The sequence below is a fragment of the Rhinolophus hipposideros genome, assembly GCF_964194185.1.
Source record: "Rhinolophus hipposideros genome assembly, chromosome: 1".
Classification (NCBI taxonomy): Eukaryota; Metazoa; Chordata; class Mammalia; order Chiroptera; family Rhinolophidae; genus Rhinolophus; species Rhinolophus hipposideros.
The window spans coordinates 35,263,829-35,281,944 of NC_138047.1; the positions used below are offsets into that span (position 1 = coordinate 35,263,829).

The 18,116-nt window shown below is 43.7% G+C and overlaps 1 protein-coding gene across 2 annotated transcripts in view; it reads left to right on the forward strand.

The window, feature by feature from the left end:
- Window positions 1-305: 305 nt before the first annotated feature.
- Window positions 306-18,116, forward strand: part of BEND4 (BEN domain containing 4) — a 30,218-nt gene continuing 12,407 nt past the window's right edge. Inside the window, exons 1-2 of one of the 2 annotated variants that reach the window (XM_081057009.1) lie at window positions 306-995; window positions 8,688-9,254. In XM_081057009.1, coding sequence (XP_080913135.1) covers window positions 518-995; window positions 8,688-9,254 — 1,045 coding nt within the window. In that variant the 5' untranslated portion in view covers window positions 306-517. The remainder of the gene's footprint in view (window positions 996-8,687; window positions 9,255-18,116) is intronic. The other variant, XM_081057008.1, reaches the window with a different exon arrangement.

An 18,116-nucleotide genomic window follows, 5' to 3' on the forward strand; every position in this document is an offset into this window, starting at 1 on the left:
AGTAGGGGGCGCTAGGAGCTCGTCTCAAAAGCTGGACGCCGCCAGTAGCAGAAGCCTCGACTCCACACCTGGGACTCCGAAGTCTCGCCCTGGCTAGAACCTCGCCCTCATACCAGGTCGCCCTCTTTCCCCTTTCTTCCTTCCCTCTCCCCGTCGAAGGCGCACGCCCCGCGGGCCCCACCCCGCGGGCGGCAGCAGCCGCAGGCCCCGCCCCCGCCCCCATTATCATTAGCAGATATTACCCTAAACACTTGCTCTTGACTTCCCTTCTCCCTCCAGGCATTGGCGAGGCGGCCTGTCAATCAGCTCTCGGGCGGCAGCCCCCCGCGCGGGGGCTCAGCGATGCCAGGCTTAGCGACAGGCGGCAGTGACGGCGGCGGCGGCCACGGCACAGACACACACCCTCCCACTCGCGCGCATACGGGCAGAGCCGGCGGGCGGGCGGCGGAGGCATCCTCGGAGCCCGGCGCCCAGCTGGGAGGGGACGTGCGGCCGGGGTCCGGCCCGGAGGCGCAGCATGGAGGAGGAAATGCCGCCGGCGGAGGAGGGGCCCAGCGTCCCCAAAATCTACAAGCAGCGCAGCCCCTACAGCGTCCTCAAGACGTTCCCGGGCAAGAGACCGGCGCTGGCCAAGCGCTACGAGAGACCCACCCTGGTGGAGCTGCCGCACGTCCGGCCGCCCCCGCCGCCCTTCGCGCCGCACGCCGCGGGCTCCATCAGCAGCAGCGAGCCGCCGCCGCCGCCGCCGCCGCAGCAGTTCCAGGCGCAGAGCACCTACCCTTCCGGGCCCGGCCGGGCGGCCGCCGCCGCCTCCTCGTCGTCTCCGTCCGCCGCGTCCCAGGGCCACCTGAGGACTTCCGCGCCGCCGCCCGCGGCCCCCGCCGCCTCCTCGTCCTCGTCTTTCGCCGCCGTCGTCAGGTACGGCTCGGGCCCGGCGGCCGCCGCGGGCAGCAGCAGCGCGGGCAGTGACGGCGCCAGCCTGGAGCTCAGCGCAGGTACCAACTCTTGGGCGCAACTTTCCTTGTCGCTCCGGCCGGAGGGAGGGGTGAAGAGCCGGGAAGGGGAAGCTGGGGACCGCGGGCACCCTCCCGCGCGGCGGGCCTGGCGGGAGGGGCGGGGGGCGCACACCTGGCGGCGGGAGAGTCGGGGCCCATCCCGGAGGCCTCCCCGCGCGGGCAGCAACTCCTGGAGGACTCCGTGGCGCAGCCGCCGCCTCCCGGGCTTCCGACGGCGCGCGCGCCTCCTAACAGGTGGCTCAGCACCTGGGTTCGGTGTGGCGCCCTCGGAGCGCAGAGGTGCGCGGTCGGCGGCGGGATCGTTCGGGCGGGGACCGGGGAGGCAGCCCTGGCCCCGAGGCCACGCGCGGCCCAGGAGTGGGGCCGGACACCCGAGGGTGGGAGTCGCGGCCGCCCCGGGAGAAGCTGGCTCTGCTCCTGCGGCTCTCGAGGACGCCCTCCACGTATCCTCCGCTGCTTCCCTCTTTTCCTTCCACTTCCCCTTAACTCCCTCTTCATTTGTTTTTCCTTCTTTCCAACGTTGCCTGCTGTTCCCTCTTTTTCTCCCCCTCTGATGCACTCTGTGTCGCCGTGTACTCGGTGGGCTGTCGCGCGCGCGCCTCGCCTGTCCCCTGTCTGGGCTCCTCTTTCCCCACCCACCCCAGAGTTCCTGCCTGGGGCTGGAAGACTCCTGGCTCCGCCGCGCCAGCCACGCGATGGAAGTGGCGCTCGCCCCTGCGGCGGACTTCGGGGCAGCAGACATCCCACCCCTCCCCCAGCCCCGAGAACCCGGGCGCTTCAGGCCCTCCGCCCGCATCCCCCCCCGCTGTATGGCGGGGTCCAGCGCTCCTGAGCATCTGGGCCCGGGCCTGCGGAAATAACTCGCGGGCGCATCCACCCAGGGTACGAGATTCTTCTCCTATACCAGGAGCCTGCAGGCGGTCCCCTGGGAAAGGGCCCCCTCTCCTGCTCGGCTGCAAGGAGGGAGCTGGGCTGGTGGAAAGGCCAGAGCCTGGGGCCTGCGCTCAAGGGCGCTCTCTGCTCCCGGAGGACGCCCAGCCGCGTTCATCCCGCTCTTCGCAACTTAAAGTTCCTGCTCAGGCCTATTATGGCACTTTCAAACCCCCACCCCCAGTTCTGCATATCAATGAATTCAAGACTATTTCCAATGAAAACAGGAGCATTGTCTGTAAAAGTTATAGATACCTAAGCTAATGTTTGGTTGTTTGTCAATGTTTTGACACATGAACAATTGGGTTTGAGAAACAAAATCTAATTACAGGTTATAGTGAAGACGTGTTCTGTCACATCCCTCACAGATTTGGAGATGTTTGACGGCTTTGAGAGGGTTCTTATGTGGGTGTCCTTATTGTTTATGGGTGTGTTTTATTTTTCAGCCGCTCTTGGCCCCATACTCTATTGTGTTTTTATATTCATCCTTAGCTTACTCGCCTACTTCCATTTTCCTCTTTATTTTTCTTCTGTTTTTCTCCTCTTAAGAGGTTTGTGTTCTTTCTGGGTTTGTGGTCTTCTTTTCTTCTATACTATTTGTTCGTGCTCATTTTTATTCCCAGCTCTGCTTTATCTTTCTATATTTTAAACTTGCTGTTTCAGAAATTTGGGTCCTTTTCCCATTTTCTATATTTTGCTTACTCCTTTGCATAACCTTAGTTCTGCCATGTTCATTGGAGTTTTTCCCTCTCTTCTGCCCAGTTCAGTCTTTTATCTCACCTTGCTTTCTCTCTTCAGTCTTTGCTGACTTTCAGTCTTTTACTTTCCTTTATACACTATAAATCTGCCCCCTCTCATTTCCATTTCTATACATAGTTTTAACCTTGCTTTTACCTTCTTTTCTCTGCACTAGTCACTTGCTGTCCTGTCCATGGTCCTTCCTACTCTGGAAGTTTCCCTGCTGGTCATTACAAGTAGTTTCGGTTTTTATTTTTTCCCTTCTCACCTTGTTCTGAATGTTTTTTTTCAGTGTTTCTTTTAATGTCCTGTTTAGTTTACTTGGTCTTCTGTCCCCAAGTGGAAATCACATCACTGAATCTAAAGGAGTGAAAATGGGCTTGTTGATGCCTCTCAAACTGCCTATATTTCTGTTTTCTGTCAAGGCTTTTTTGTTTTGCTTTTTCTTGAGAGGTAAACTTGATAGCACCAAGGGCAAAATGCCACAAGCTTGTTGGAAAGGTGTGAATTAAATGGTAGGTGTCTTCCATGCGGTGATGAAAATGGTCTGGGGCAAAAAAAAGCTCATAGTACTAGACCTCATGAATTGTGGTCATAATCATTGATGGACAAAGCCATCTTTTTACAAACAGTCATGTGAGTGGCCATCAGAGGGACAATCACCTGAAGAGCTGATTGGTTCTTTGAGGAACTAGTGGTTCCACTTTGAACCAATGAGCACGAGTGCATGGAGGGATGGCCACTTCAGCATACTGGGTGAGGGTGGGGGTGGTGATTTGCTTGTTACACTCACAAAAGTGTCTGCAATGTCTCAGGCCACCTAGTAAACTGAAAGTAGTTAGAACATTGATGTAATTAAATGAGTCAAGGATAGAAAAAGAGAGATAACTGAGTGTCCAGAGTAAATGCAGTGAAAAGATGAAAGGGTTGAAGTGAATCTTATTTGCCATTAAGGGCCATAAACCATTGAGAAGAGAAATCTGTGATTAAGAATAGATTTTTTTTTTCAACATTCTTATAAAATCTCATCAAGAGTATAATTTTTCTTAAAAGAGATAGTATACCATGGTTTTAAAAGCATATTTTTCCTCTGTGGGAGGCTTAGAGTTAAAACCCACGTAGATCTTGATATGCAGCCTAAATTTGGCATCAGGAAATGGGAAATTGCATCTTTAAGCAGAGTACAATCAAAAATGAATTACAATAAATCCTATATAATTGCATAGGTCATTCTCTTTAATGAGATTTTATTAACCTGACTGTCAAGCTTTTGAGTCAGGCAGATATTTTATCTTCTTCAACTGATAAAAGTGTCAGCTATAAACCACCATATAAATATTCATAAATCTACACATCTGTGGCAGCCTATCAGCATCATTCTTTTGGACATTAAAAGCATTCTAATTACTTTCTGTCTAGCAGAGCTGAAATGCTGCCTGTTATAGTATGTGCTTGGCAGGCATGATTGCTTTTGTTTGCCATCACAAATAGCAGCATCCTATTTTATATACCGATGGTCCAGAAAATATTCAGGGATTGACTGAGCAGGATAAGTATTAGGAAGCACCATCTGGTTTTGATAGCACCAAGTATATTAACTCATCTGTTAATTTTTGACACATCATTGATTTATTTATTTAGAAAAATTGCATCCTGTTTTGCTGTGCTGATGTTTGCCATGATGAAAAAAAATGGGATGGCATTTTTTTAAAAAGATACATAGTTCATTGATTTAAGACAAGAATGATGCTTCCAAAGAGGCTTTCATTTTCTAACTTCTATTTTTTATATCATGAAATCTTTTCTTTAAAAGAAGTTATATTAATGTCGTAAGGAAATTACCTATTTTGAACTAGCTGGAAATCCTTTGGGTACGTATAATATATGGATACATGATAGTAGGTCACAAAAATTTTTTCTGCTCTGCATTTTTAATATTAATATATTTCACCCTTCGCTGGGCTAAAATCAAAAGGTTACCACTAATCTCAACTACTGTGATCGCCTTCATAGAAACAGAGTACTCTTGGGGATATGCTGTGATGGGCAAATTCCATTCAAGGCTTTACTTACAAAGAAGGACGGTTAAGTAGGGAGCCTGTGTTTGATTGCTGAGTTCCCATCCCTCTTCTTACTCATTTATCAGATTTATGATGGATTAAACCACTTAAATTCAGAAGAATTTCTAGAAATGAATATTTTTAATTAAAAAAAATCATGGATTCAGATTTTAGAATCAGACTAGGCACAATCTGAAACATGATACTATCTCCTCACAAACTGCACAATAAGACAAAATAAATTAGAACTGGTCATTTTAGAGTGCTTTGTGATTGTGATTTGTTAACATTTCATGGTGTTTAATTTTAGTGAAGTTAGGGATAAAGTAAGTAGTTTTAAAGCCCCTTTATAAATTGTTGACTTTGTTCTTCTCTGCCGTCCTCTGAATGGAGCAGTCTGTGACTACGGGGGGAAAACAGTTAAAAATTTTCAAAATACATATTCACACTTTGCTCAATTAAGACTCATGGATCACTGGCCATTCAATTGTGTTCATATGAAAACAGAACTTTTCTCCATCTCTTAGCAATAATGGGCATCGCACAGTACTTGTATTTTTAATTATATTCTGTCTGGAAAGCTAAAGTATTGCTGACTGCAATATGTATTAAGTGGAAAGACTTATTGTTTACTATCAAGTGTAGTAGTGATATTTTTCATCACACTCTTCAATGTATTGATGGTAAAATACTATTCAAATATTTTAAGATACTGAAAAGAGGAGAAATTCAATTTTAAGGGTTATAGTTGCTATTTTGCATATATCCATTCTGAGAATGAAGCATTTTTTAAAAACTGCAGGCAAGAACTGCTTTATGATTTAGCTATTCTCTGATATTCTGAGTGCACTTCAATACATTATCTTCATAATGTAGGGTATTACATAATGATTTTTTCTCAGCATCTTATCAGTTTATCCTTCAATTAAGAAAACAAATCATACTTGTCCCTTAGTCAGATTTTTTTCCCTTAAAATCTATACCCTAATGTGATTTAGCAACATGATTAAAACTACTGTGTGTTCTTTAGGACACTGAACAAATATATTGAGCAATTCTTTCTAGACAGTTCTGTTTTAGCCTTTCATATTTTGTTCCTTTCATCAAGGTTATGTTAACAGTGTATAGGCTGGAAATCAATTGGGACTATGCTGATTAAAATGCAAACAGTAAATACAACTTCAGGTCTAGAATGGGATTATAGGATTAAAATGAATGAAAACTGCTAGTGTGCTAGAATTGAAAATTCCCAATCAATATCGTCCTTTGATTTTACTAATGAAAAGAAAAACCCCGAAGTAAAGAAATGAGATTGCGACATCTTAAACCTCTCCACTTATATGATTCAACTGTTTACTGTCTTGTTGATTTGGTTTTGGTCATTGTAAAGAAATGGTACCCCAGTGTTTGAGGCTTTTTCCCCATTAAGTTTTCCAGATTTAAATCATGAGTTCAGTTCTTCATTCCACCTAGCAGGGGGCAAAAGTCTCATCAATTCCAGTGTTGGGTGAGTGTGTAAAGGACACTTCCCATATCCACATCCCTTTTTCTCCGTGGTAGTAAACGGACTTTATGTTGGCAGCTTCTTCAGCCACATTCTCAGCCCATCAATCAATTCTAGCCTGAAACTATGGCTGGCATCTGGTTCCTTCTTGAGCACTTGAAGTAGCTGTAAAATAACAGGCCTTTGCCTAATATTGGTGGGATTCAGGACAAGAGTACAAATGTAGACAAAGGCATGAAACACCTGACAAACTGTTAGAATACTTTCTGTCCATCTACCCTGACAAAGACACCTTCATACTAACCAGGTTTGACTTGGAAGTTTTCAGCCAGCCCATGGTCTTTTCTTCCTGCCCCCAGCTTCCTCTTCCTCTAGGAGGGAACCTCATACATACATATATGGGTACCCCAGTTCAAACTTCCAAGCTCTGGCACCATGATCTGTCTTTGGGAGGATGGCTCAGGGAAGAGACCAGCACAGGCCCTCAAAGCAGTTTGAATTCCTGGGTTTTGGGAACGGGAGGGCTGGATGGGGAGGGCTGGGCCGGGGCCTGCTGCCTCTGTCCAGGGCAGTACCACTCCCAAGAGTGAGGAAGTGTTCTGCCAAGAAGAAAATCCTGTGGCCTCTCAGCCTGCCTAGACCCAGCCAGGAAGACCTCAAAATGCTAGAAACCAAGATCCTCTGTTGACAAGAGCCCCTGCAGATATTCAGTAAATATGTCTTGAGGTTCTATGCTGGCCCTGAAGCCCCAGTGCACTCAGACCCACTGGCCTCATGGAATGTCTGTCTCTATTCCTTTCCTGAACCGATGGGCACTGGTTTCTGTGTTCTGACTGGTCTTGTTTTTGTTTGTTTGTTTGTTTGGGGTTTTTTTTCCAGAGGGATTTAGGAATGGTAGCCTTTTATAGATTTGGGATATGTGAACGGTGCTTCGTATATGCCAGGCACGGCACTCTGGGCTTTATGTATATGTTCTTATTAAATACTTGAAAAAGGAGACTTGGACCCCCACCCCTCTTAAGTACCTTAAGTAACTAAGTACTTCAGTTAAGAATATTAAGAAAAAAGAACAAAATGGAGCATGTAGTACTCCGTGGAGGTTTCTGAAATGTGGTTTCATTGGTCCTACAACCTGGGTTTTCTGGAGAAACCAATTTCTAATCACAACTGTTCTGGTTCATTGTTCCCATAAAAGCCCTTGAGGATCTCACCATTTTTCATTTTAAAAGTTGTGGTTTGTTTGTTTGTTTTCAGGGGGAAAAACAACATTTTCAGAGACAGCAAGTAGCTAGTTACATTTCTACCATATTTCAACCATACTTATTGGCATCAAAAATCTACAATATGTTGTTAGTTGACTTTATTCTGGGAGTGGGGAGGAAACGAGAGGCACCCTCATAGCACTCTAAGTCCCAAAAAGTATCTCTCTCTGTATTTATAAATCATCCATTCTGGGTGGTGGTCAGGAAAGAAGAGAATCCACCTTGTGACATTTACATTTGGGGTGAATTTTCAAGCCCCTCAGACTGCCAACATTAAATCACATTTTCACAATTTGGGGTTTGTTTTCTTTCTTTGTTTTTGCAGTGAATTCATTGCTTTCTGTTTGCTTTTTGATTTTCGCTGATTAACAGTTAATATGCTTTTGAATTCGTGTATGTGAAGTAACTGGCGTGCTATATAGTACATGCCATTTCAGGAGATTTGGCAATCTAACACGAGAGGCTTTAAGAAGAGGCACTACTGCTTTTCAGCTGATGCTGATACAGGTCAGCCTAAACTTTGGCTTTGACAAGAAACCCAGCTTGGCAGGTAAATTAAAAGAATAGTGAACACAGGTACTGGATGACACAAGCAGGTTTCCTTTTGGGCCCGTCATCATCTGCCTTATAGGCCCACTCTTTTTTTTTGTTTTGTTTTACCTTAGATGTGTAGTGAGCTCTTCAAAAAGACTTATCTGTCTTCTCTCGTTTGCATCTGGGAGCAACGTACTCTTGGCAGGGATTGTATCAGCTGATTAATAGCAAGGGCACAAGGGCACTCCAGAAATAGAAGTAATGATTGCTCTAAGCCCTCCTGTCAGTGAGGAATTGAGTCTGCAGTGGCTGGCTGGCTTCATTAGGGGAAAGGTATTAATGAAGCCAAAGGTGTGAGTGCAGACCTGTGCGAGCCAGGTAAGGCCATAAAGAGGGAAATATCTATGTGGTGCCCAAATCCACAGTCCAGCGTAAGAGGCTGGGGGTAACTCATCAGGCGCCCCACCAGTCGCAGAACAACAAGAAGCTATGCATCCTATTAAAAGTGGGTTCACCATGTCACCTCGATTTGTGGCAGAATAGAAATACATATTTCTAACATTTGTGAATGTCAAAATCGAGGACCTTACTTCTCCCATCTCATTGGCTTTGGGTCTCTGACGTGTCTTCTTCTGTGTTTCAGAGAGTCGTATGATCTTGGATGCCTTTGCCCAGCAGTGCAGTCGAGTTCTTAGCCTCTTAAATTGCGGAGGAAAACTTCTGGACTCCAACCATTCTCAGTCCATGATTTCTTACGTAAAGCAGGAAGGCTCGAGTTACACCGAAAGACAGGAGCAGTGTCACATTGGGAAAGGGGTCCACAGCCAGACCTCAGACAATGTAGACGTAGAGATGCAATATATGCAAAGGAAACAACAGACTTCTGCCTTTTTGAGAGTTTTCACTGACTCCCTCCAAAACTACCTGCTCTCGGGGAGCTTTCCAACGCCGAACACCTCCTCGGTCAGTGAGTATGGCCACCTGGCCGACATGGATCCTCTGTCAACCTCCCCCGTGCATACCCTAGGTGGCTGGACCTCCCCGGCAACATCCGAATCCCACGGTCACCCGTCCTCTTCCACGCTGCCAGAGGAGGAAGAAGAGGAGGAGGACGAAGGGTACTGTCCTAGGTGCCACGAGCTGGAGCAGGAGGTTATATCACTACAGCAAGAAAATGAAGAGCTCAGAAGGAAATTAGAGAACATCCCAGGTACACTGCCATGTTATTTACACGCCAACTGCGGTTCCTTTCTGTCGTCTCATGTGTATGTAAGTGTGTGTGCATGCATGTATATATGGTTTTGGGGTTTTGGCAAGCCATGTAGAAAGGGTGGGAAAACAGGCATACATGGGGACCCTTAGCTTGCTAGTACTAAACAAATTTCAAGATGAGCCACTAGCCTTGTCCTGGCCATGTTTAAGCCAGAGTCTTCTTGGGTATAGGCCTGAAGACCTATTTAACAGTCCTGTTAAAAGATGTCTCTGTCTACATCTGAAGGGTGTTTCCCTTCCTATCCTGCCAGTCATCCACCAGCCCAGCCAAATGTTTTAATCTAGTATTTTCTGCCTTTTCATTTTACCAGCGTCGATAATGGAAAAGCAACTGCAAAGGGAAGCTGAACTGAAAGTGTTCTTGGTCTGTTAAACTTTACTTCAGTCATAGCATCCAATGCCTTTTGTTATAATTGCTTACTTACTTGTAATTTGTCGTGTTTGCTTCCCTATTAGACCTTAAGTTCTGGTGTTGTTTACCCATTATCTAACATAGTGATTGTTACAAAGTAGGTGCTGAATAATAATTTATTAAATGAATGAATTCTCTCTTCCAATCTTGGTTCCCATTTTCATTAGCAAAATTAACCAGTCAAGGAGTTTGCTATACGAGTCAATCTCAGGAAATACAGGCCACCGGTGCTAAATGAAGATTGGTCTCTAGACTGTGAATCCATTCCCACTGTCACCCACACTACAGACGTTTCCACAATGACAAATTGGTGATACTCGGGTAAAATATTAAAATAAGTTATGCTGAATAAAAAAAAAAAAAAGGATGTTTCTATCGGTAGGAAAGCAATTCCTGTATGTGGTGCAGTGAGATTGAAATAGGCCAAGTGCTGTGATCCTGAGCTTCCCTCAAAAAATGCCCGTTCATTTGAAATGGCTTTTGTATTTTTAAAGACTTTGATATATGTGTTTTATTAATCAGTGCTAGATATTAAAATAAAATGACACCTTCAGTGACAGGACCCTACTAGTGCTGAACAAATGGTCTCTTCTATTCCATTGATTTCTCACTTTTCTTGACAAGTTTCAACATGTGTCGTCTATTGTTACTATGCAAATGCCCCCTTAAAAGTTAATAAGCAACTAGAAACTAAAAGGAATAGATGAAAAACAGACCAGTAATTAGGCTGATCCCAAACTATTTGTGCCCCTGGCTAAATAAGAGTCATTTCCTGACTCTTAGAGACACTGGATTTGCAGAGTAGAATATGGCAAGATATTCTCTGGGTTGCAAAGCCATTTTTTCACTATTTGGAAAGGTACTGATTTTGCTATCTTTGAATTCATTACTACATGACTGTGGCTTACAAAAGATAGTAAGATCATTAGCTAGAACTATATCTTCAAACCTTTTTAATCATGCAGCCAATTGATAAAAAATTTTGAGCATGCATCCACCAATATACACATTTATTAATTACACACGTTTCACTATAGGAATATATTATGTTCAAAACAAAGCATACGTAGTAAATATAAATTTTTTAAGGCTGATACATCAATACAAATGGAATTTACATTCTTCTCCTAACTCAGTGTCTTTGCACCATCTAGTTTGGCAACTGTTCTGGAAAGAAGGAAATGTTGAAGGAAGGTACCCACTTGTTTGTTATTAGTACACATAGAAAGCAAAAACAAGCGTTAAGAATTGCCAGATCAGAAATGTTTTTTCGTTTCATCCTTTGATTTAAAAGAATTCACCAGAGAGAATTTACACTGGCTTTCTACCTCCCTGCATAGACTTTTCTTGAAAAGTCAGAAAGTATTAAAGAATAAAATCATCCACAACCCCTTTACCACTATAAAAATAAAATAAAATAAAAGAGTTCCCCAAATAGACCTAAGGTTTGCTTCAGAATATTTTGGAATTAGATTTAGTGCAGTTGTCTTGTAGGGGAGAAGCAAGAGGTAAAAGCAGATCCATTCTCCTCTTTTGCGTTTGAGCCCTGGGGCTAGATGCGGAGTCACTGTGTCCTCCTTCCCAAGCCAGTCCAGCACTGACTGCCGGAGAGAGGGAGGATAGAACCCAGAAAAATGCAACAGAACCAGAGTGCTTGGTTTCTCCAAGTCAGAGCATGTGGGTGCAGCTAACACCGTGTGGGATCCACCCCCCTCCACGGGGTATTTTCTATTGTATTCCCCATTCCTCCTTTCATTAGGAGGGAAAACAGTGCCCTGGACACTTTTCAACCAACTGCAGATCCGTACTTACATCAACTATTCAGAACTGTGGATGGAGTTGTATTCGCGTGCAAGGACAGGTGATACAAATGTAAAGGAGTATTGCTGAATTCCTAATCCTAACTATTTGGCAAACCAGCTGTCCTTAGTAAGTCCTAAGCACATTTGGGGTTCAGTCCAGCTTCCTGAATCCGTACCAGATGAAGTGTCTGTTAGGGATAACTTATCACTGGCCTGCCTCTACTTGCTACCTTTCTCTACTTCCCAGAAAGACGAAAGTGCTGCAATTTCTTGAGTCCTCTTGATGGTCAGATATGGAATGACAGGCTAATTACTATTAGTGTAAACATTTCAGCCCTGTTGATAATCTCCATGAACTTGAACCACTAGCCATTTTACATGGGGAACCCATTATTGCTTTAATGGTTGTCACGCAGGGGACCCTGCTCGCTGCGCCATTTGTCATGCAGAGCGTCCAGCGGGGTCTCAGCTCCCGCTCCCCACATAAGAACGCAGGACATGGTGAGGCCAAAAAGGAACACCCACAGAGCCATAGGTAGGGGAGTCAAACCAATATATTCTCGCTGGTGGCTGGGCTGGAGACACAGGAAGCAGGATCTACATAATCTGCCTAACAGCAGTCCGTGCTTGCCAGCCACCATCTTCTTGCTAGCCCCCATTCTTTCTGCTAGCGTAGCCACAGCAGTTACATTAGTGGCCAATGGCCTACGGGTTACAGCTGACGGCCAACGAGCCACAGCTGATGGACATCCCATCACAGTTGATGGCCATTTACTACCTGAGCCAGCACCTTTCTATGTGAGGCCGAGAGCCTGGAAACTGCTTTTTGGGGCTTTGTCCCCACAATGGTTCATACTGAAACCCAATTATATAGATGAAAATCAGTTTGTCGATTATGAATAGGAAAAAAAATCAGTTTAAAATGCAGGAAATAACAGTTGATTTGGGATTACTTAACACATGTACTCACTACCTAGGTACACCTTAGAACTAAGCATCAAGTTAAAAGTGTCACTTAGAAATGAAAACTTGAATCAAAAAGAGACATCACTGCTCTCCTGCCTTCACCTCCAAACCTCCATCTTTGACTAAACAACAAATCGGAGTCTAGGTAATCACCCAGGAATCCACTTTTCACTCTATTAGGTATGCATTTTGAGGAGGAAAATCTGTTATTTTTAGATACCCCTTTAAAGAAAAATACAGCAAGTAATACTCTGGTTTTGCATATAACAAAACTATTTTGCAAGCAGTAACTCTCCAGTAAAACTTGGGATCGATTTTCCCTAAGTAGTGTCACCGCTTCTCGGTGACCCCAGCAGGCCTGTGCTGTACTGGGGGCAGTCTGTTTCTACAAAAGGAGCTGGCGCTTTCTCCTGGTACAATCTACCTTTATGATGTGAGATCACTTCTTTTACAGCCAAGCAGGATGGATGAGTACAAAGGAGATAGTAGCACCCAGCACTTAGCAAAGGAAATAAGGTTCACATGGAGAGGGGGGCACCTGCCGCCGGTCAGAGCGAGACATTGTTCTGCAGTCACTTCTCTACCTCTCCAGAGTCATCTGTTGAGCAACTCTGCACTTGGGAACGCTGGAGGGCACTCAGCTCTACATTTGGAGTACATTTTAAACATCAAAATCACCAATGATAAGCACAAAAATGTGCAAAATGTGGCACTAAATAGACCATGAAAAGGACACTTGTTTATAATATGAGAGCTGAAATAAGGCAGAGCATTACCTTGTTCACCCTCAGCTGGGAATGTGTGCCTCAGGCTACTCAAATGTTTCAGTGATCTGCAAAAGACGGCAAGCGCCCCACGAATCTGGATTTGATTGTTACAAATACATTTTAGAGAGTTGCCAAATTCACACATTCGGAATCTGTGAGTAATGAAGATCGATTATACGAACTCAACAGGCTACAAATTAGAGAACTAACCTTGGATAGTGCAGTTCTGAACCTATTAGTCCACAGTTGTCATTTTTTAAATAAGATTTTTTTAAAAAGAGAAATCAATAGTGTCAGTTTTTGGATAGTAGTAATTTTGCCAGAACAAAAAGCCCTTGGAGTAAATGCAGTATAGATTTGCTGATACCTTCTAGTGTTCTCAACCGCCTCCCAACTCGCACGAGCCCAGAAGTGCCTGTGGGAAAACGCTCAGATCAACTTCTGGTCCTGAGAAACATACTGATCATATTTCAGGTGGGGTGTGTAAGGACAGTGAAGAGATGTAAATATATTCTGAATAAAACTTAGAGCAAATGATAGGAACAGAGAGGAATAAAGAACTGAGTTCCTTTACATAGAATCTGGTAAAAGTCATCACAACTCTTGCGATAGCTGTTGGCGAGGTTGAGGGAGATGGAACAACGTGAGGTGAAGAGAATGGATCTGGAGTCAAACCTGGGTTTGGATTTCTGCCTCTACTTGCTTGCTGTGATTTTTGGCAAATCACTTAACCATTTGGAGCCTCATTTTCCCCTTTCTGTGAACTGAATTTAATAATTACTACAGGAATGTTGGAATTAAGTAGCAACTGAGTGCCTACGAGGTCTTCTAGTAGGTACTCAATAAATGGGGACTTTAAGAAACAGAGAGGAAGACTGTTCTGTGCCTAGTAATTCAGGAATCGTAAGTCGTTTTCATAGATTATAAGTGGTGTTCTTACCTTGTAAAGAGGTCACCATTCAGTAAGTTACCCAGGTTAAGAATCTCAGATCTATCCATAAAGCATGTCTTTCCCTAACTTCCAATCATTCTCTTCTCCTGTGGGTTCTACCTCATACATGTCCACAGGTTTGGAGTCCTCCTTTGCCCCACTGCTTTCATCTGGGCTTACTTCGCAGCATGGGCTACTGCAGTAACCACTCTTCCAGACACCTGGCTCTCCCCACTGAAAAGGCCCTGGTCACCCCCTGCCAAAATAACCTCTGAAGGCTTTACATGGTTTATGAAATAAATAAATCCCAGCACCCTCCGTCTTTCACTGCGTGGATCATTCCCTGTCCATTTTTGTAGACTTGTACCTTGGTTCCGACCATACACCAAGTTTTCCAACCCACTGGATAGTTTGTGATTTCTGAGCAGCCATACACTTCTACGCCTCTGGTCTTCCCTCACTCCTGCTGTTTCTTTCAATGCAAGGTCATATTCTTCTCTCCATTTGAGAAACTCCTCATCCTTCAGGACCTAGTTCAGGTGATACTTTGTTCTGTAACAAACCTTTCTGCCATTTCCCAGGCAAAGTAACCACGTTCCATATTATATCAAGCATATTTCTCTTGAAGTTGGTATCGGGAAGGTTTTACTTTTTGTGTATCTGTCTCTCCTCATGGCCTGATACAAGGAGAGACAGTCCAGGTAGGGCCCTTGAGGGCAGAGACTAAATCAAAGTCATCTTTGTAGCCCATTCCTAGCCCAGTGTCAGGTATGTGGCATTTACACGTCAGTTAAAGTAAGCAGAGACAGCACCTTGTCTTTATCAAAAGCATAACCGTGCATCTGCAGGCTGAGGGATACTCAAAGCCCAGCTCAGGAGCTCATACTTCACAGAAATGATGCGCCTAGGACACTTAAAGATGATATCAGCACACAGATGGCGTGGTCAACTGAGGACAGTAAATATTAGGTTGGTGCAAAAGTAATCGCGGTTTTGCAATTCTCAACCTTTTAAACCACAATTTCATTTGCACCAACTTAGTAATTTCAGTCTCCCTATAAAATTGAATGTGTTTGAGATAAATGGTTTGAGTTTTAAAAACAGTTAGATAGCAAGGTAAATCAGGCTTGAGGAATGAGAAGAGAAACTCTGACCAGGACTTTGAAGCAGTGATCAGCAGTGAAAATTAGGCCCTCTGACTATGGGCAAAAACAATTGGAACAGTTCCCTTGGAAGAACCTCCACAATCACTCAGACGATACAACATCCAAGTCAGCAAGTCCATTAAGTAGCCTCTCCAAGGATTCACGAGGCTCCTAGTCCTAAAATAACAATAGCTTACAGCAGACAATATTTACTGGGTGCCTTCTGCGTTACACGTCTTATTTCAGTTAATCCGCACAATAACTGTGTGGTAGGTAATACTCCTATTTTACAGGTGCGCTAACAGGCTAAGAGAGGTTAAGTAACTTGCCCAGGATCACACTGTTCATAAGTGCCAGAGTCGATACATTAAGAACAAAAATAGTTCCCAAGAATAACCCAAAGACCAATCCCCCGCCTTTTTTGTCAGTGCACTCATGTTACTAGTATTATCTTAGAATGTCTCAAAGCCCCTGTCTGTGTGGATTTAAGTAACTTACGCTAACTGAAACAAGCCATCCAGGTCAGAGGGCATCTTTGTTTGTGAGTGCAGCACATTCATGTAGATAGCTTAGATACCAGGTGGAGTATCTGCAACCCGTTCTCTCAATTTTTACTTTGTTGATCTTCCTACTTTGCTGTTTTTCCTTTCCAGGATTGTCTGATACACATTGTAAAATGTTACTACATAGAGGAGGAAAAAATTATAAATATCAATATCAGGATAGGTACTAAGGACATTTGGGTACCTTTCTATCCTCCCTTCCCTTTAATAAGAAGTAACTACAGTTTGGGGTCCCTCATTTTCTCATTAAACTTACTAGATACATTTGACTTCCTTTGGCAGAATGTGTAAGTGAATAAATGAAACCTGCCCAGTGGGTCTGAGGTGGTAGCTTCTCCATCAGCTAGAGTGACTTACTTAAAATTCATAATTTGCACGAGGAGACATTAGATGTAAAGGCCTTTGGGGCATAATCAGCTCCTAGAGAACCAACCCTGTAGATCTTTTTGCTGCCATAAACCCTGACCTCACTCTCTTTCCTTGGAGGCCAAAAGAGCAATGTCTGGCCTGGACTGCACAAAACTCTGAGGGCCCAGGGCCCTGACTCTTTCAGTTTTTTAACAATTGGCTAAGTACTGTGTTTCTCCGATCTTATTTTTATAAGACCCGATCTTATTTTAATATAAGAACAGGTATAATATAATACCGGGTATAATATAATATAAGGTGTAATATGTAATATATACCAGGTCTTACATTAATTTTTGCTCCAAAGACACATTAGAGCTGATGGTCCGGCTAGGTCTTATTTTCGGGGAAATATGGTATGAACCTTTTCTATAGTCTTCTTGGCCTTCAGCCTTAAGCCCAGATATCAACCTGTGCAACCTATTTGCCTTAAATAGCACCCCCTGCAGGCAGTAAATACACCGGAAATGCCATTGTCTCCCCACACGTTTGAGTCAGCGGGCCTTGCTGCTGGCTGTGCACTGCTGCCTGTGTTGGGGGGATAGAGAATGGCAGCGTCGGCCTCTGAGCCATTCTCCTGAAGGGAGCGAACAGCAAAGGAAGGAGAGACAACAGTTGTATAGACATTCTTCAGACAACTTTTAAATTATTACAATACATGCCCACTGCAGACATCTTTTAAAACTGGTTTTTACAAGGATGGTAAAGGATAAAAGTAATAATTACCTTAATTCTGCTACTAAAATATCATGATTCATTATTATTAACACTTCAGCTTATTTCTTTCCACTCTCTTCTCTATGTATGTAATTCTTTTTGACATGATTAAAGTAAGACTGAATACTGAGTTTTGTAAGCATTTTTGTGCTTCATTTAAACATTCTTTTCAAAAATATCTTAATAACTAAAATATGGGTAAAGGATCAAAAGAAGTTTCATTCAAATCCTAATCAGTCAATGAGTGTTGACAAATTTTACCAACACTTCCAAACTAAATGCAAAGTAATGCCTTGCACGTGTCACTTGGCAAAGCAGTGACGTATGTACAGTTGTGTTTGATTCTAAACACAAACTATGAGGACAAAGTCCTGCTATTGGGATCTTTTCACTAACTGTGGCCCCTGGGACCCCACTTTTTACCTTCTGTGTCTAAGTCTCCTCTTTACAGGAGTTAATGCCACAGTTAGTGAAAACCAGAACTCAGGGACAGACCCCTTTCCTGCCTCCATTAGCTTCTCAGGCCTTCTGCTGTTTTCCTGTAACGATTCCCGTCGCCAGAAGATTCATTCTCACTTACTATGGAATCAGTAAAGTGGGTTAGACTTTGAATAGGCTGGTGAAATTAGGGGTACTTACTTGACAGGTTTTATTAAACTTTGGTTTAATAAACATTTTTAAACTTTGGTTTAATAAAGAGCCTACTTCAGAGTGATACAGGTATGCCTTCTTTTTGTTGTTTTTATGGTTGTTGAGCAGAGCCTTCTCCAGTTTGAAGAATATATTTAAATGACTATTGAAGAGTGGCCTGTGACACAGGACTGCAAGACACTTGTCTGTAAGGATGGTTATTTAAGAAGATACTTTTTTGGCAAGAAGAAAAATTCCCTAACCTACTCCTACTTCCCATCATTCAGATTCTTCAAAAAGATGTTGATACAGTTTTTGATTTGTTGTCACAATGTGATATTGCCTAAAAAAAACAAAGCTGTTAGCAGTGGATAAAGATGATAATTTCTGTTTGCCATCTTTGGAAAAAAGTTATGAGAAAAAGTGAAGAAAACTCACTGGTGATACTTTAAAATTGGG